Source organism: Podarcis pityusensis (genome assembly GCF_964106645.2).
Source record: "Podarcis pityusensis genome assembly, chromosome: 3".
In the NCBI taxonomy this organism is placed as follows: domain Eukaryota; kingdom Metazoa; phylum Chordata; class Lepidosauria; order Squamata; family Lacertidae; genus Podarcis; species Podarcis pityusensis.
In genome coordinates, this window is record NC_138026.1 from 106,913,982 (window position 1) to 106,932,879 (window position 18,898).

At 44.3% G+C, this 18,898-nt stretch overlaps 1 protein-coding gene across 3 annotated transcripts; it reads right to left on the reverse strand.

The window, feature by feature from the left end:
- Positions 1–427: 427 nt before the first annotated feature.
- On the reverse strand, positions 428–17,052 carry GALM (galactose mutarotase). Of its 3 annotated transcripts, none has more exons than XR_013984780.1 (8): positions 16,728–17,052; positions 12,408–12,562; positions 7,749–7,955; positions 5,795–5,876; positions 4,984–5,125; positions 3,623–3,797; positions 2,405–2,936; positions 428–2,370 (listed from the first exon to the last, which is right to left on the reverse strand). XR_013984780.1 is itself a non-coding variant. In XM_081001121.1 (7 exons), exons 1-7 carry the CDS (start codon positions 16,915–16,917, stop codon positions 2,859–2,861), a joined length of 1,029 nt encoding a protein of 342 aa, XP_080857247.1. In that variant the 5' UTR covers positions 16,918–17,052; the 3' UTR covers positions 428–2,858. The 3 variants fall into 3 exon arrangements, 1 of the variants encoding a protein (XP_080857247.1); XR_013984781.1 differs by having other exon boundaries at positions 428–2,135; positions 2,175–2,936; XM_081001121.1 differs by having other exon boundaries at positions 428–2,936.
- Positions 17,053–18,898: the final 1,846 nt, after the last annotated feature.

Sequence of the window (18,898 nt, forward strand, 5' to 3'; positions counted from 1 at the left end):
CAAGTTGGCTTGCTTAGCAGAATACTCTTATGACATACCACTGCAGGCACAATTACCTTAAATGAGGCCACCTTAATTTGTATTCAAATTGCCATTTTGTTTGAGTTCTATCTGGGATACCAAGAAAATAGTGTAAGCAATGGGCTTTTCCGAAGATGTTTGGATAGAAGGTAACAGTGAATTAGGCACATCCTAACCTGATTCAAAGCAGAATCTGATCTTGTGAAAGTAGTTTCTATCTCATACTGCTAGGCTCCCTGGCTCACTTATTCAGTTCACTCATTCTTTCTCCCTTAATGAAAACAGGAAGCTCGTTTGAGGACTGTTTTATCTGAAGCATAAATTGCATTTTAGCTTCCATAGCAGGGCAAAATTTAGCTGTAATTGAGCAGAATCAAAATGGCAAAGGAAGATGCTGAAAACAAACTTCAATCTTACACCTTTATCAAACATACATGTCTCATCTGGAAATGCCTGCTGCTTAACTGCAATGCCAATATTGCGTAAGTTAGCTTCTAATCTAAAATTCATAGCTAAATATAACATACTAAACCTAAGGTTGAACAGAGCGTAACATCTGCTTAACTTCTATGACAGAACACATAGATGGGACTTGAGTGACAAAGGGCTGAAATACAATACCCATTAGTTAGATGAAAGTAACTTCAGTTTTTGTTTTAAACTGTCTTGACATGGCTATATTTATGATACTAAATGACTATGCTGTTTCTGATAAATAAAAATGCTTAACATTTTCTAATCAAGAAAGTTGCATGCTCACTTTCACAATTGGCAATCCTTGTGATCTCAATTTTGAATTACTGTAAGCTATTCTACAAAAAAAATCTGTATAATCTTGCTAATTTAGATTGTTTCAGTGATGTATACTCTACTAACCTTGAATTGGTTGTCTGAATATTTCCTGCACAGAAGATAGTTTGTTGCATACTATTTTCACTGAGTTTAGAATTTTGGAATAATAATTGTCTAAAAATCAAGGTGGGCAAAGTTTGTAAGATCAATTAAAAATGTTAGTTGCCTAGTGCAGTACCAAACACCATCCTTAAATACAACCCATTTTCTAGTAAATTTTCCTACTCTGAGTAAACTCATGAGTCAGGACTTACTTAGTAAACTCTGAAATTAATGATCCTATGAATAGGACTGAGTTGAATACAACCCAATGGGCAGGATTCAACTAACCTGTCCCAGCAGCGGGAGCTCTGCAAGGGCAGGCCTGAAAGAGTGAGTCCCCTCCTCGAGGGTCAGGAGAACACACAGGGAGCAGCGGGAAGAATGGTTCTACCTGCCAAGCCAAAATACTTGTGTTGATGTTTTTATTTTCAGCCAAAAGGCAAGCAGCAGTTGACAGACAAATCTGTATTCTCAATGCCGCAACAAAATACTTTCTCAGAGTTTGGACAGGGGCGCAGATGTTTTGTAGTGGGGGAGACATAACAATAGATAAGGCCCTTTCTAACTCTTCCTGTTTAGTGTTCTTACCTTAAAAAAAAACACAAAAAAATCACCTTTGTCCCTTTATGAGTAAAGAAAGGGCTGTGGGTGAGAGTGGATTATGACAGGCTATGATTTATCACAAGCCCGTCAGTGATGTTCAGTAGGGGTTGGGCCAAAGGTGAGAAAGCTGGCTGTTCCCACATTCAGTTGTGCTGAGAACTACACAAAGATGGTTGTGCTGGGAGTAGCATGCAGCCGTCATGCAATGTCATCTATTAATACTGCAGGTCACAGATGAGGCTTAGGTCTGGATTCCTGTTCAAAAATCCCCCATACCTCTTAAGTTGCAGCAAAGGTCAGTCTACTGAAGTTGCCTCTTCCCATGCCAAATCAAGCACTCCATTTAGATGCAGAAGCTTAATGCACACTGGTTTCACTTTGAAATGTTTAAAAAGTTTGCACATGAAGACAGACTTGCATTAGAGCAGGGAGTCGTCGTCCGTCTGTCCCCCCACTCTTCAGGTGCATGCCAGGGATCTACAACACAGCATTTTATAGCAGGGCCCCACCTGTATATAGTAAGTCTCCAATTTTTATGTAGCCAAAATAGTACCATGCATGTAGAAAAGAGGTAACAGCCTTGCTGGCTGATGGGAAACCCATCAGTTACCTGGAAGCTTAATGGGAAGCACCCCACCAACATACTAACAGCAAACTTAGGTACTGAATTAAGCCTATTTAGCATCACAAATGGCTACTGAGAAACCAGCAATATAGGCATGTTTAGAGATACTTCTAGGTATGCAGAAGAAAAAGGGAGCAGGATCTTCAGTATAGCTCACTGAGGACAATATGTTCAGCAGCCACTGCTGTTTGTCCTGTAGTGGAATAGAGAATCCAGAAAGGACATGTCTGCACTGAACAGCAGCAGTTAACATTTTTTTACCAGTGCCACTTGTCTATTTGTTAATGATTCAAAGCACTTCATTTGCATTCTCATTAATCCTTGCAACTTTACTGAATTCCAAACCAATACAAGCTTTTAAACAACTCTTCACAGCTCTTGCATTGTATTACCCAATGCAAATGTAATACCTTTACCATTGCTAAGAAATCAGGGTGGGGAAGAACTGTGCCAACATCCTTAGCAATAGTATATTGAAGTGAATTTACATTTTAACATGATTTATTTCTTCTATTTCCACCTGCCTTTGAACCAGTAAGCTCTCAAGGGGGCGGTGGGAGAGAAAGGTTGCCTGTATAAAATCTTAAGTCTATGCAGGATGGTGTCAAGTAGACTTCTTGAGTACATGAAGACACATTTGATCCTAAAACAAACAGTCTAGAATCTTTGAAAACTACCTTGTTACAGATTGCTACAAAAAAATCTTGGTCTTTGCTTAAGCTACAGAGAACTTGAAACAAGTTGTGGTCTTGTATTCCTCTCCTGGGTACAGCAGGCTATCTGGGAAATTAGGCTGTAAGAATAAAAAATAAAACTCAACATTTGTCCACTTATAGAAGAAAAATTGCTTGCATCTAGGGTTTTGTTTTATTGCATTTAGAACAAACCATTACAAAATTGGGAGTCAAATCCTTGCCAATCTAGTGCAAATCATTCATATATACTAGCAGAACCTGATCTACCTTTGGCATGTAACCACAAGCTTTCTACACACACACATACATAGTATACTTGAATTGGTTCACATTTGATTAATCAACTTCTGGTGTTTTGAGCTTGCAATCCTGTACATACTTAGAACTGAGTGTAAATTTATACTGTGAGCAGTTATGCCTAGGAATGCACTGTTAGGTCTTGAGAATGCAGAGAAATTGCAAAGGAGCTGTGCCATTTTAGAGTGGCGGGGGATCACCTACAATGTTTTTTTATTGATCTAAAAAAACTTCCTATGCACAGAAAAGCAGCCTTGCTCTGCATAGCAAAATGTGATCTACCCTCAGTCAGAAATGAGATAATCGCAGAATAGCTGTACCATGTGATTTCAGTGCTTATGCAGATCCACCCATTACTGGTTTCTATGTTCTTCTGAGCATCCTCAAAATGAAATCTGCAATAAACCATTGAAGCTGAGCCCCAAGACAGTTTTGTGTGGCTTCTATTCTGTGTGGCCCCGTGGTCATATAAAACTTAAGAATGTACCTGGTTCACTGCATTTGGCCAGTTCTGTGTTTCCAGGCAGAAGCCAGAATGCTTGGGATACACACAGCCTCCTTTTCCCTTTAGAGTGCCATCTAAGAAATTCCCAGTGTAAAATTGAATCCCGGGCTGAGTTGTATAAACCTCTATCATTCTGCCACTAGGGGGATGGTGGGCTCTGTAAAAAGAAAGTATCTGTTAATTAAATTTCTAGGAGTCTGTAGGCCTTTGGTACTCTGCATTTAGTTATGTGTAGTGGTAGCCAGCAGCTCTTATTAATAGATAGATACATGGGAAACAGCACTTGGGTGCAAGGAAGGGGCTGTGCAAATTTTAAAAGAAGTCACTTGGTCACATCCTAAGATGCATTTGCCTTTTAGTTGCCTCTTTCCATAAATACATGATAATGCATCACATGATAATTCCAAGAGACAACAAAATACTTATCTCCCTGATCAAGTTGTAGCCAGAGAGAACAGACTGTGGCTTTGGCTCACATCCGTGCCATATCGAAAGTCACATTTAGCCAGTTCAGTGGGTCCAGGCAGGGTGAGCATCATGTTGCCAAAGCTCACTAGTTGTGCTGGCTCAAGTTCCTTATGTGTTATCACAGTACACAAGATGGATTAAGAGCATCCTGCACTACCAGCCTTCCACAAGTGAAATTCACAAGATCTGTGAAAACCTGAGCATGGTTCAAAGCAAAATACTGTAGCTTACTGTTAACACTTCCCCCAAATCTCAGGTGGGAAGGTATGGAAGTTAAATTATATAAATCACGCATTTTCCTCCACATTGTACACTTTTGGCCTTCCTACAGAATGGAACTTGGAGGACATCATTTTAATTATGTAATTGATTTGTCTAATCACATCTATGGATGTCTATACTTGCAATCCTTGTCATTTATTAATTTATTTACTGTTTATTGCCAAAATAGGCTTCTAAGCAATTTGCAAGAATGTAAATCAGTTGCACAAGCAATCTATACTGTATATTAAAATCAACCTTAAACAAGACCAGAGCATTTTCTGTAGCAGCCCCAATGCTATGGAGGGTCATATCAGGTATCTGCTTGCTTTCTGCTAACAGGTGAAGTTATCCCAGTTGACCTTTGAAAACTGAAACTGAGGACTGCTTCCCATGTTTTACAGTGATTTTGTTGCCTTTTCTTTTGTGGGTTATGGTTTTAATTAAATGTTTTGATGTTTTTATTGCTTTATTTTAAATCTGTAAAGCCCTATGATATATTTTATGAATAGCAGTGTATAAATACTTTTAAATAAACTAGGAGAAGGAAGAGCATGAAACACAATGTTTTGGTCAATATGCTGTCAAACAAAGGTGACAAACCAAACCTGTACCTCGCACAGAAGCATGTTTCTTTTGTCTGCTTCAGGCAAAAATTGTGGTCAAATCCTCCGAGCTGAAACTTCTGAAGGTGTTTTCCAAACTCCACCGGCTTTCTCAGATCAAAGCCTGTATCCTGCACTGAAGCAATTTCTCCTGATGGAGAAAGAACAAAGAAAGAGGCAGAGAAACTACACACATTTAGCAACCTTCCACAGCAACTCTTAAAAATGTGGACAGAACCAAGACAGACATCTGGAAACAGCAGGTTCCACCAAAAAGTCCACCACAGCAACAAACCACACACAGAACAATTTAGTGTGGGATTCCCAAACCACAGGTGTTCTGAAGACATTGCCACCATTCCCACTTACACCAAGAATGGGGAGCCTGTAGCTCTCCAAATACCAATCCTGGACCACTGTCCTACCATTAGGCAGAGTGAGGCAGCTGCCTTAGGCAGTAGATATGAGGGGTGGGGATTAGACAGCTGTGAGTGTCACATGCCATGTTCTGTGTTTCCCCAAGTAAACTTCCCCCCTTTCGACGTCAAATTAAGATTTAACCTCCTCCATCTAAGAGCATAAGCAGTGCACTGCTGGGTTAGGCTAGCGGCCCATACAATTCAGCATCCTGTTTTCACAGTGACCACCCACCCTGTGTTTTTATGGCATTGTTCCAGTTTTAGAAAAGCAAGCTGATTGACCACAGATTTGAACTCAGGGCTAGCACCCTACACTGAGGCCAGTTCTGCACAGTTGGCCACAACAGCTCCCTAGATAACATCTGTAGATTCAACAGCATTCATCTTAAAAATCAACCAACCTGTGGGGATCTGGGTTTCATCCACTGGCAGGTAAGAATCTGCCTGTATAGTAAATTCATGGTCATAGATATTGGGTGATCCCTGAAATACGAAGAGAGGAAAAAACCTCTTGTATCAGAAAATAGAAAGATGGAATTTTATACCACCTTTGTTGTAAACACAGAGCTGCAGGTACCTCCGAATCACAATAATCACTTTACTGAATCAAGGTCAAATGTCAATGAAGACCAAGATGATAATAATAATAATAATAATAATAATAATAATAATAATTTATACCCTGCCCTCCCCAGCCAAGGCTGGGCTCAGGGCGGCTAACAAGCAATAATAAAAACAAGTTGAATGAATACAACTTAAAAACAAAATTAAAATACATTAAAATATTGAAACATTAAAATATTAAAATGTAGCCTCATTGCAGGAGGAGAAAGGAAAAGAAAAAAGAAAGAGGGGGAGGGAATCAAATTGGCTCCAAGCCAAAGGCCAGGTGGAACAACTCTGTCTTACAGGCCCTGCGGAAAGAAATCAGATCCTGCAAGGCCCTGGTCTCGTGAGAGAGGGCGTTCCACCAGGCCGGAGCCAGAGTTGAAAAGGCCCTGGCTCTGGTTGAAGCTAATCTAACTTCCTTAGGGCCCGGGACCACTAGGGTGTTGCTGTTTATGGACCTTGAGGGTCTCCGTGGGGCATACCAGGAGAGACGGTCTCATAGGTACAAGGGTCCTAGGCCGTGAAGGGATCAATTGTTCCGGCATTTGGTCTCCAAAAGTAGCAACCCAGACTCACAAGAAGCATATACTTGGGGTGGGGAGGAAGCAATGGAGTATCCTGGGAAAAGGTATGGCTGCCTGGAATCCTGAACACGGGCACATTCTAAGTGCCTCCAAACTCTCCATATTTTGTAGGATTCAAATATGTAGTGGAAGTTTAGGTTTGTGCATTTAAAGTGGATTAAAATCTTCTGTTCCTCTAGTGCAACAAATCGCCTTTTATTTTTTAAAACAAAATTTGTGGTTTTGACAAGGACAGGGAAATGCATTGCAAAGTGAAATGAACACGTGACAAATGGGAAGATGTGTAAACAACACACTAACAAATCAGAATGACTGCTCACTAAAGGCTGAACAGTGTAAAAAGTAAAGTATCATAGTTGCCATACACTGCTGAGATATTCCAAAAATGAAGGGTGCTAAAAAGTTGTAACATGACATGGGGATTCAAAGATATTTTGGTAAAATTAATATAATTTAGTTTTGCTTGCTAAGTAAAATGTGTGTGAAATTGCATAGTGACCATTAAAAATGACTGCCATGTACTTGCAGTTATATTATAATTATTATTTATTACTTAACATTACCTGACAACTCAGAACCTAAAATTAAAATTCTTTGATTTTCCGAAAGCAGTTTATGTGCTTCTTTACCAAACGTAGATTTACCCAGCTAAATGTTGTACAAACACAACAATAAAAGCAGATTTTAATTTTTCACACACAAAAGCATATTTTTAAGACCCCTCACTGAATAAAATTGCAAAAATTAAGTTTCGCCCCCTAAAATGACATGCCCTAAACTAAGAAGTACATAAACAGTCTTAAATAAAATAAATAATGGGGTGCCTTCTCCCAAACATTCCTCCCCATTGTTCAAGTTCAGGGGACTGAAGCCTTGCACCCTGTTCCATTGCTTAGCGACGTACAACCGACTTGGCAAGAAGGGATTATATCAGGCAAGAAAATAACTAATAACCCTTTGGACACTTTTGTAGCAGAAGTGGAAACGTGTGGGGCTCCAGATGTCACTGGGCTCCAATTCCCATCAGCCCCCAGGCAGCATGACCAAATAGCGGGGATTATGGGAGTTGTAGTCCAACATCATCTGAAGGAACACAGGTTCCCCCCCAAATCCTGTTCTACAGGATGTTACAGAATGGAAGAGCCAAATAGAGCTGCCTTACCTGGCCTGCAAGATTGAAGTACGCATGATTTGTCAGATTGACTGGCGTGGTCTTACTGCTTTGAGCTCTGTAACTGATTGTTAGCTCCCCATCCTTGAGAGTATACGTCACCCAGACTTTCAGCTCACCAGGATATCCCTCTTCACCATCTGGACTTACTCTGAAAAACCGTACGCCATCTGGCAGCACTTCAGGTTCCCAGATGGCCTGCAATACAATTTCATTAATGGTATATTTTAAAAAATCACATTGGCTAGAGTCCAGCAACTAGACTGATGTACCTGGATGAGCACATGTGCCAAAAGATTACACATGACAACCATGGATCACTTCCAGGATTCAAAATATTTCAATCAGTGTTTCCAAAGCTTGGGCCTTCAGCTGTTTTCAGACTACAATTCCCATCATCCCTGACCACTGGTCATGCTAGCTAGGGATGATGGGAGCTGTAGTCCAAAAAACAGCTGGAGACCCAAGCTGGGGAAACACTAATTTAAATGAACTTTGAAGTGCTTCCCACCCTCCCTCTGTTAAACAGCTCACCTGGGCGACTGGTCACCCATGCTGTCTGCTTGCTTGCCTGCTGTTCCGTTGTCATGCTGCCATTGGGACTGCAGCATGATGATAGCCTTACATTTTTATGTATATCGGAAGATATACACACATGTAATACACACTATATAGTAAGCTTGGTGAGAGACGGTGATTCATACATAAAACAGCCTTCCTCAAACTTGTGCCTTCCATATGTTTTGGACTACAACTCTCAACACCTCCAGCCAGCATATGATGAGGATTATAGCCCACAGGTGGCGCTGTGGGTTAAACCACAGAGCCTAGGACTTGCCGATCAGAAGGTTGGCGGTTCGAATCCCTGCGATGGGGTGAGCTCCCGTTGCTCGGTCCCTGCTCTTGCCAACCTAGCAGTTCAAAAGCACGTCAAAGTGCAAGTAGATAAATAGGTACCACTCTGGCGGGAAGGTAAATGGCGTTTCCATACGCTGCTCTGGTTCGCCAGAAGTGGCTTAGTCATGCTGGCCACATGACCCGGAAGCTGTACACCGGCTTCCTCGGCCAATAAAACGAGATGAGCGCCGCAACCCCAGAGTCGGTCACGACTGGACCTAATGGTCAGGGGTCCCTTTACCTTTTATAGCCCAAAGCAGCTGGTGCACACCAGGTTGTAGAGGCTGCTGTAAAATTTCTTAAGCCTCAGCACCTGGGAAAGGACTGTTCCAAACAAAAGCATGTGTTTCCTGTGCTCATTAACTGGAGGCATGAATGGGCAGTCTATTACAAAAATCTAACTGTTCCACCACGATGTCAACACAGAAATAAGGCAACTCTACAGCACAATTGGCATAAAGGATCTTCACAGCTCAAACCCATTATGGTGTAGTGGTTAAGAGCGGTGGACTCGTAATCTGGTGAACCGGGTTCGCGTCTCCGCTCCTCCACATGCAGCTGCTGGGTGACCTTGGGCTAGTCACACTCCTCTGAAGTCTCTCAGCCCCACTCACCTCCCAGAGTGTTTGTTGTGGGGGAGGAAGGGAAAGGAGATTGTTAGCCGCTTTGAGACTCCTTCGGGTAGTGATAAAGCGGGACATCAAATCCAAACTCTCTTCTTCTTCTGTAAGGTTGTAATTCTGGCCGGTTGGTGTCCATCAGAGATGGGAACACAGGTGGGAGAAAATGATTGGGAAAATGTGTCCATGTACTGAAGCAGCCAAAGATCTATTCTTAAGTTTGTTCTTAAAAGGAAGGATGGCAGCTCAGTGGTAGAACATCTGCCCTGCACATAGAAGGCTGCAGGTTCGATCTCCTGGCATCTCAAGGAGTCTTGTCTGAAACCCTGGAGAGCCACTCCCAGTCAGTGTCAACAGTACTGAGTTAGGAGGACCAGTTATCTGTCTCAGTGTAAGGCAGATTCCTAAGTTACATGCTTTCATTAGGCAATCTGTTTTCATTTAGGGTTGTCATATTTCAGAAAACCAGGACAACCTGAAAGTTGAGCTTTTTTTTTTTTTAAGGAAACTACCATAATGGTTGAGCTCTTTTTAAGAAAACCAGAAAGTTGTTGAACTTTTCTTTCTTTTTTACAAAAACATGAGTTTTTGATTGAAGATCCAAGACAAAGCGCCACCTTTCGGAAATCCCCCCCAGACGTCAATTCCGCCTTTGAAATCCCAGTTATGTCAGACATACGCCAGCCCAAATTAATTATTTTTGTTGCTGGCATCCAACTGTCTTGAGAGACAATGGAGTGTGCCTCTGGGTGGGGGGGAACCAAACTGTTCCAATTGCAGCACACAACAATAGCCCCCTCAGCTGCACTGATGTGGCCCCAAGGAAAGCAGAGCAATAGGTTTGGCACCAGCTTGGCTGCAGGAGTTGGCTGAAAGAGGCGTACAAGGTGCCATCCAACTGTCTTAGGAACTACACACTGGATTTGTGTAGGGTTTGCTCCTTAGCCTGTTCTCCCAGAGATCAGAGTTTTCATTTTCCTAGATGGGCTACCTTTCCAGGTGGATGAGCCCCATCTGCCCCTCACTTCCCTCTACAGCAGGGGTCCCCAAACTAAGGCCCGCGGGCCAGATAATGCCCAAGGGACTCGTTTATCCAGCCTGCAGCAACCCCTGCCACCCACTGCCGCCACCCGCTCTTACCGGCGCTGCGCCACGCAGCTGCCCACTTCTGGGTCGGAGGAGCACCGAAAATAGCTTGTGCGCATGCGCAGGCATTATTTGTGCATGCGCAAACGTTATTTCCGGTGCACATCCGGGTCGGAGGAGTCCCTTGCAAATGCGAAAAAGTATTTTCGATGCTCCTCTGACCCGGATGTGCGCAGAAAATAGCGTGTCCGCACGTGTATGGGCATGCGCTCCCCCGCCCTCTGGCCCGCCACGTGATCGGTGCTGGAGACACCAGCCCAAGGCCCGGTAGGTTTGCTGACCCCTGGACTACAGCTTGTGCAGAAACGGTCTTCTTGACTACTGAACCCCCTCTTGGTCTCATCCGCTCAGTCCGCCAGAGCCTGTCTTTGCATGTAGGGGGAAGTCCTTAACTCACCAAGGACTTGACACCACCAGAGGTACTACCCCTCCCCTAACACCCCATACACCCCAAATTAATGATACTCATATCTGTTTTAAAAGATTAGAAAGCTTTGACTGGAACTGAATAAATAAAACAAGCAAAGATAATTAAGCAACCAAACCAAGTGTGAAGAAGGAAGCAAAACCTGTGCCTGGAAACAGCAAAGAGATATGATCACCGTCATCAGTATGATTGCAAACAAATTGGGTGGATCCTTATGTCAGCCAGCCATAGTTCTATAGAAAGCTAAAACCATCACTGAGTTTAGAAGCATATCTATATCAATAGCTTTGCTTCCTGCAGAACTCAGGCCAATGCCGGGTCTCCTCATCAGAACAATCTCAAATTACACAGGAAATAGTTACCGCAGACAAGACATCTAGCCTTAAATTGGTCAAACAGAAAAACTCACATGTTGCTTTCATTACTTCTCTTTGATATTTTTCTGTTCAGATATAATTACTATTCTGTATACTAATCCTGCTATTTACACTAGAAGATGAATGAGGAATCTGTGGCCCTGGAGATATTGTTAGACTACTAACTGCTCCCATCATGCTCGTGGTCCCTTCCAACTCTGATTCTCTGCCTGACCATTGGTCTTGCTGGCCTGGGGCTGATGGGAGTTGGAGTTCAACAACATCTGGAGGGTCACAGGTTCCCCATCGCAGCGCTAAAGTGTGCTATAACTTGCCCAGTTTTTGCCTTTCTTTGGGAGTGACTCTTTCCCTCTTCCATTCCGGTTACGATCACAGCAGTCTTTTAACATCAGTAAAGGAGGATCCTTTCTCAGAGTCTTCTCTTTTCAGGAAGACTCTGAGAAAGGTCCAAGCCTGGCTTCAGAGGAAGAAAGGAAAGAATTGGGAGCTCACAGAAGTGTCTGACCGCTGAAGTGAACTTCCCAGAAGTCTCTGGTCAGGGCCGTCTTACCCACAGAGGCCAGAGTGCGGGGTGCCAGGGCGCCAAGTTCTGGAGGGCGCCAGGGAAGAGGCAGAGGCTGGACACGGTGCCTCCTGGCATCAGCTCGCCGCCCTCGCCCACCTCCACCATGCCGCACCAAAGCAGCGCAGTGTCCGGAGCCTCCGTCTGCCACGGCCAGCTTCTGCCTCTTCCCCGCTGGAGGAGCTGCCCTCCAGTCACTGCCCGCCTCCTCCAGCCCCGCCGGCAGTGCCATCCTCCCTAAAAAACTCTGGGAAATGGGGGGGAGGGGCGCCGGAGGGAGCTTTGCACCACGGCGCCAGATATGCTTAAGACAGCCCTGTCTCTGGTTGGCCACTGAGAGAAGAGAATGCCAGTCTAGATGGCCCTTTGTTTTTATCCAGCAACTTAATGTTCTCACCTTACCTGAATATGTCACCATGCCTTGTTTCGGAAGCCCGTTTGGCTTCCAAAATGTTCAAAAACCGATTCGCGGCTTCCGATTGGTGCAAGAGCTTCTTGCACTCAGCGGAAGCCATGTCACACGTTCGGGTTCCAAAAAACATTCCAAAACGTACGAGGCGTTCAGGAACCGAGGTTCCACTGTACTGCCATTGTTATTCACTTGAGCGCAAGCACATTTACCTTATCGAAACCTTTCTTTCCTCCATGCAGACTGTTGGGTCCGTTGTTGATGGCTAATTGATACTCGACTCCTTCCACTGTAAATTTCCCTCTGGCAATTCTGTTAGCAACCCGTCCAACGACAGCTCCAAAGTAGGGGTGCTTGTTGGTGTACCCTGGCCAATAAAAGAACGTGTTAGATTTATAAAGTCAATACATTTCAATGTTCAACATTGGAAGCTAGCTAGAGATTTCCTTCTCTTCTGTTTTTAAAGGAGGGACAGTTAACTGTACCCCTGACCAAAGCTTCCTCCATCGAGTAATCCCTTAGGAAAGGAGGGGCTTGGATAGGCTCCCAAACTCTTCCATGTGAAGGCATATCATATCCATTCACTCCAATGGAAGAAACACAGCCGTATTTAACACAGCTCCTCCCATCTTCATTAAAATTAGTAAGAACTGGAAGTCTGTGAGGTTGTGTGATCATGCCGGCTAAGTTCCACACTGCTGCAGGTGGCATGCCTCTGGAACTCAGTTGCTGGGAAGAAGTGGGGAGAGTTTAGTTGCACTCAGGGTGCATATGATTGCTCCCCAAGCCTTGTGCCTTTTAACAGCCTGAATTTGGGGTTCTATTGCTGATAGGTCTCCTGCAGGAAGATCAGGGTGTCCCCTCTTGAGGGAGCTTTCTACCCTGGCTTGCTTGACAACAGATGACAGCCACACAGTGGAAGCTCAGGTTGCGAACGTGATCCGTGCTGGAGGCATGTTCGCAACCTGCAGCACCGCGTCTGCGCGGGTTGCGCTTCTGCACATGCGCAAAGCGTGATTTAGTGCTTCAGCACATGCACCGAAACCCAGAAGTAACCTGTTCTGGTACTTCCGGGTTCAGCACGGTGCGCAACCCAAAAACGCGCAACCTGAAGCGTCTGTAACCCAAGGTATGATTGTACACTGTGACTGTATGACTATTTCATGGGGGCGGGGGAGAGAGAAAGGAATCAGTAGTGATCTATGCAGCGTTGTGTGGGGATAAAGAAACTGACTGAAAGCTCTGCTCTACAGATCGTGGAACAACTGAACAGAAACAAAACTGAGCATAAAGACTAATTACGTAACCTAGAAGAAGAAGAAGAAGAAGAAGAAGAAGAAGAAGAGGAGGAGGAGGAGGAGGAGGAGGAGGAGGAGGAGGAGGAGGAGTTTGGATTTGATATCCCGCTTTATCACTATCCTAAGGAGTCTCAAAGCGGCTAACATTCTCCTTTCCCTTCCTCCCCCACAACAAACACTCTGGGAGGTGAGTGGGGCTGAGAGACTTCAGAGAAGTGTGACTGGCCCAAGGTCACCCAGCAGCTGCATGTGGAGGAGCAGAGACGCGAACCCGGTTCACCAGATTACGAGTCTATCGCTCTTAACCACTACACCACACTGGCAAAGTCATCCACCCATTGGTAGGATTAAGAGGAACAAAGGAGCATTGCTTCATTTCAGCTGGGGGTGGGGGGGTGGTCTGCAGAAGCCAATACACAGTCTCCAAGCCCACAGAATCTAGAAGCAGCTATAAAAGAATGGATTGCTGGAGGAAACGTAATCAGTGTTTATTTCAGCACCTAGCTTCCCACGGACTTAATGTCTAAAGCAGTGCTTCTCAACCAGTGTGTCGTGGCACCCTGGGGTGTGCTGACTGGTGGTCAGGGGTGCCGCGGGCAACACTGGCCTCTGTCCCTCTTTCCTTCCCTCCCTCCTCTGATGCCCTCTCACGTCTCTGCTACCCAAAGGCTTGCACAGCTGTTTATTGCAGCAGCCCTGGCCATAAGCTCCGCAGGCGAATGGTGCCTCTGGGGCTGGTCAGGGGGCAGCTCAGAGACCAGGGACAGCAGCAGCTGCCCGGAGGACTCCCAAGGAGATGGGAGAGAAGAGGAGGCTGAGGGTGTATGAAAAAGGGTGAGAGGCTGCCAGCTCTGCAGGCAAGGGGTGACATAACTGGGCTCCTGAGCCCCACAGGGGTGCCGCAGAAAGAATGCAATCGGTTAAGGGAGCCGTGGACTCAAAAGGGTTGAAAACCTCTGATCTAAAGCATTCAGCAGCAGCTAGTCATGGTTATGTAACAGCGGAGGCACTCGACCCTCAGATTATCTGGTCTCTGAAGAAGAACATGAAAAATGCTGATTGGTAACTGAGGGGGGTAGGAGGAATGGTGGCAGTTCTTGAGAACCAGGGACGACTGATAGATATTCATACCCTTCTCTACAGCTATGTTTCTACTTCTCTGGATGGAAGTCTACTTGCAGATCAGTTTTATTCTCTCATGCCTGGGAACCTGTTCATTATTCAGTCCGTTATCCTGATCCCTGAATAAATTTCAACCTCTGATTTATGTACATGCTTAAAGGGACAATCGGAAGTCAAAGGCAGACGGATTGTAAACTCTGGCCCTTCCTCCAGGGATACTTGCAAGTTTTTTTACCCTCACATGGCAATTCTGGAAAGGAAGGTTAGAATAAGGCCACATTCACAACAACACATTTAAAGCAATGTGACAGCACTTCAGACATTAATGGTTCCCCCAAAGAACTGTGGGAGCTGTAGCTTGTTAAGGATGCTGAGAGTGGTTAGGAGACCCCCTATTCCTGTCCCAGAGCTACGATTCCCAGAGCTTCATGCGAAGACGGATTGATTGTTAAGCCACTCTGGGAACTGTAGCTCTGGGAGGAAAACAGGGGTCTCCTAACAGTTCTCAGCACCCTCAATGTCAAAATGGAGGTTGGCTGCTGAATCTCTGATGGGCGCATGTTCCACAGCATGGGACCAGCAACATTAAATGCCTGACTTCCAGTGTATCTGTCAACCTAATTGTTCATGCAGCAGTCTTCTCCATTCATTCCCTGCAGATACAAAGAAGGAGTGGGATCATGCCCACTGGCTCTGCCCCACATACTGTACACCCTACTGGCCCCACCCTCAATGCCTGTTTGTTCAGCAGAACATATGCAAAGGGTCGCACAGAATTCTACACACACAGGCACCTCTTTGCGGATATTTTGCCAAACAAATGTGCAGTAGTTGGGTGCCAACAGCAGGAATTATTTCAAGGGACAGGTACTAAACCTCTAACTGCGCTGTACCACTTCATTTATAGTGGGTGACTTATCCAAAAAGCTCCCTCCACAAGGAAAGTTAGAATGTCAGGAAGAACACAAGACTGAATCCCTTCAGAGCCCCTTCTACTTTTCTAGATGAATGGACTTATTTATTCCTTTAAGGTAGAAGCAGCATTTAATCCTGTGGGCGGCAATGTGATACACTCCAGACTTCGACCTCTGTTTGTTAAAAGTAGGCTTAAGTCTGTAAATATAATTATCTGTACAGTGGTACCTCTGGTTACGTACTTAATTCGTTCCGGAGGTCCGTTCTTAACCTGAAACTGTTCTTAACCTGAAGCACCACTTTAGCTAATGGGGCCTCCTGTTGCTGCCGCGCCGCCGGAGCATGATTTCTGTTCTCATCCTGAAGCAAAGTTCTTAAACCGAGGTACTATTTCTGGGTTAGCGGAGTCTGTAACCTGAAGTGTATGTAACTTGAAGCGTATATAACCTAAGGTACCACTGTTATTTGCTTTAAAAAAATGAAATATGCCTGTAATCTAGGCACTTTGCCTGGGATGGAAAATACTGCGTATCTGTTTAGCTGTAAATGTGCAAACACCCAGGTGTTTCTTTTTCTGGGGAGTGGGGGAGAAACTGGAATGGGGAAACAGTGGTTCCCAACCCTTTCCCCTGCTGCTTCCTCCCCCCACCCTCACAAAACTGCAGATCAAAAAGGGGGGGCATCAGGAAAAGGATTTTGTGTACACCACCCATAATACTGCAATCAAATGAACATCCTTCCTTGGAAGTAAGCTCCACTGAACCGTTTAACTTCTGACTTAACATTTGTTTGTTTCACAGCTTCTGCTTTTTTTCTCTCCAAGTACTGCATCCTACATTTAAAGTATGTGGCTTTCTGCAAACAACCCCAGAAACTGTAGTCCGCCCCCCCGAGTTAAAATGCCCAGCACTTTTAACAAACTAATGTACAGTTCTCAAGATTACTGGGGGGGAGGTAGTTATTTGCGAGTTAAAAGCTTTACTTGTTCTTTTATGCTCCACTGCAAAACTATGGTACTAAAAAGCAGTGATGAAGCTTGAACATTTTTCAGCTTGGATGTACAGGGCTACTTATATTACAGCACCACCAAATCTGGGTGGGTTTCAATAAAACAAATCAGAGGTTGCACTGGAAACATATTGTGCCACGAGGTTTCTTCTGCGGAATAAAGTTTCAAAAAAGTTAATTCAAACCCACCTTCCAAATGATCAAAGCCTAGAACAATATCTGAGAATTTTCCATCTTTGTCTTTAGTCTCCAATGCGGTGATTATGCAGCCCAAGGAGATAATTTCCACTTTTACCGTGCTGGATTTGAGCAGGAATTTTTCCACAGTCCCTCCGCCAAGGTGCCATTCCCCAAATTTCTCTCTCTTCACTTCTGTCATTGCTCCCCACTCGCCCCCTCCCACGAAGCTTGTTTGCAAAGGAAGAGACACCAACACAGACGGATAAGAAAGAATCAGAGGGACACTATGGGGAAAAAGGACTTTGCCCAAAGGGGTTTTACCAACTATCAGAATCACGTGACACGTGCCCATCAGCTGACGCGGAAGAGGACACACACAGAGAGAGAACCTGCCTCGTTATGTTGCTGGGGGGATTTTTTATGCAGAGCAAGATTTCTGAGCAAAATGGGGCATTTTCCCGCGCAAGTATGCGCAGGTGCAACCCTGTCAAAGAATCACAGAATTGTAGAGTTGGAAGGCACCGCAGGGTCATCCAGTCCAACCCGCTGAAAAGCAGGAATCTTTTTGCCCAACCTGGGTCTCAAACCCGCGACCCTGAGCAAACCCACCTTGAATCCTGTGCCACTTATTTCCGAGTAAGCGTGCCTTCTTAGGCTAGTAGTGCAGGCCGAACCCTTCTATACAGTTACAGTACTCAGAAGTAAGCTCTACTGAGCTCCACAGGGTTTGCTTCCGAGTACGTGTGCACCCATCACTTAAGTCAACGCGCCTTTGCAACATTTCTAATTTGAAGCCGATCCTATCCTGTTGACTCGGACTGCGCTCAAATGGGACTAGCTCCTCCTGGGCAAAGGATTGCAGCCTTTCATTGGCGACAATTAATTTACGAATCCGTAATTCACAGGATGTAAACAAGCACTGAGCTACAGGAGCAAGAGGAAATTATTGCAGGCGGTAATTATTGCGACATTTCTCAGTACAGTTATTCCATGCTGGAACTTGTTCTTAAGAGGCTGTTACACTAAGGTGTGGTCAGTGGTCTACATATGCAAGAGCAATACTTCCCCCACGGCTTTGGACACAATCCACTTGCATCCTGCAGTTTCTTGAGAAATGCTGTGGCTTGGAGGCGCTTTCCTGCAAAACCAGCTCCCAGCCGATTAAAAAGGTTTAAGCCAACATGTATACATTTTTTTTTACATCAGCAGATGGCAGCACCCGTGCAGACGATGGTTTCATTGAATAGGAATCGGAGGGGGGATTGCAGGCATAAGAAAGCAAATCAGGTAATTGTGTGTGGACAGCGATGTAACATGAGACTTAAAAGGTGTGGAGGGGGGAGGCCGTGTTTTAAGCCACTAATGTATACATGCCCTTAGGCTATTGGCACCACAGTAAAAAAGAAAACAAAAGTGAGTACTTGCTTTGTCATTACCACTTACGGTAATTAGATTTAATAAGTTTAATCAGGGCAACCAGGGGACAAAACATAAAGGATTCATTCCAAACACTATGGAGTTTTTAATGATTATTCTTTATAAGAGGATAATGATTGCCCTCCACGCCAGATTCAAATTATGGGCCTTTTGAGCGATTTTCTCTCTTCTTCTCAAAACCCTGTGAATAAAAACCCTGTAAGGAAATCTCTCTGAAGAAAATCTAAATGGAGAAAGAAAGTGTGGAATTATCAACATGTACAGTTATTCAGCTGTCCTAAGCCTGTTACATTAAAAAACACCCTTCGTTTCAGTTTTGCTTTTTTAAAAAAATTGTGTTTTCAAAAAAGTTTGCTAAAGAAATAAAAAGTTTAAATCAAAGTTAGTTACTTTTACATTCTTCTCGTTGGAAATTTCCATTTGTGTTAATGAACTTTTGGCATACACTCCGTTCATTTTGAGGCCCTTGGCCCAGCAGTTCCAGTACTTTGGTTTATATTAAAGTTATTCATTCATTCACATGATCAGGCAGGAAAAAGGAAACCTTTCAGAAAACATTCTTTTCTAATCAGGGATGGAAAAAGTGCACTGAACTGTAGCTGCATTTGGCAGTACCCAGAAATTAATTATTCCTGCACTTGTTCCAGGAAACAGTTTCAAGATCAGGTCAAAATGAGATTCCCTGCCCCTTCTAGAAAATGACAACACTGAGGGCTTGTCCACACTTCTGCTTGTCCCAGGTC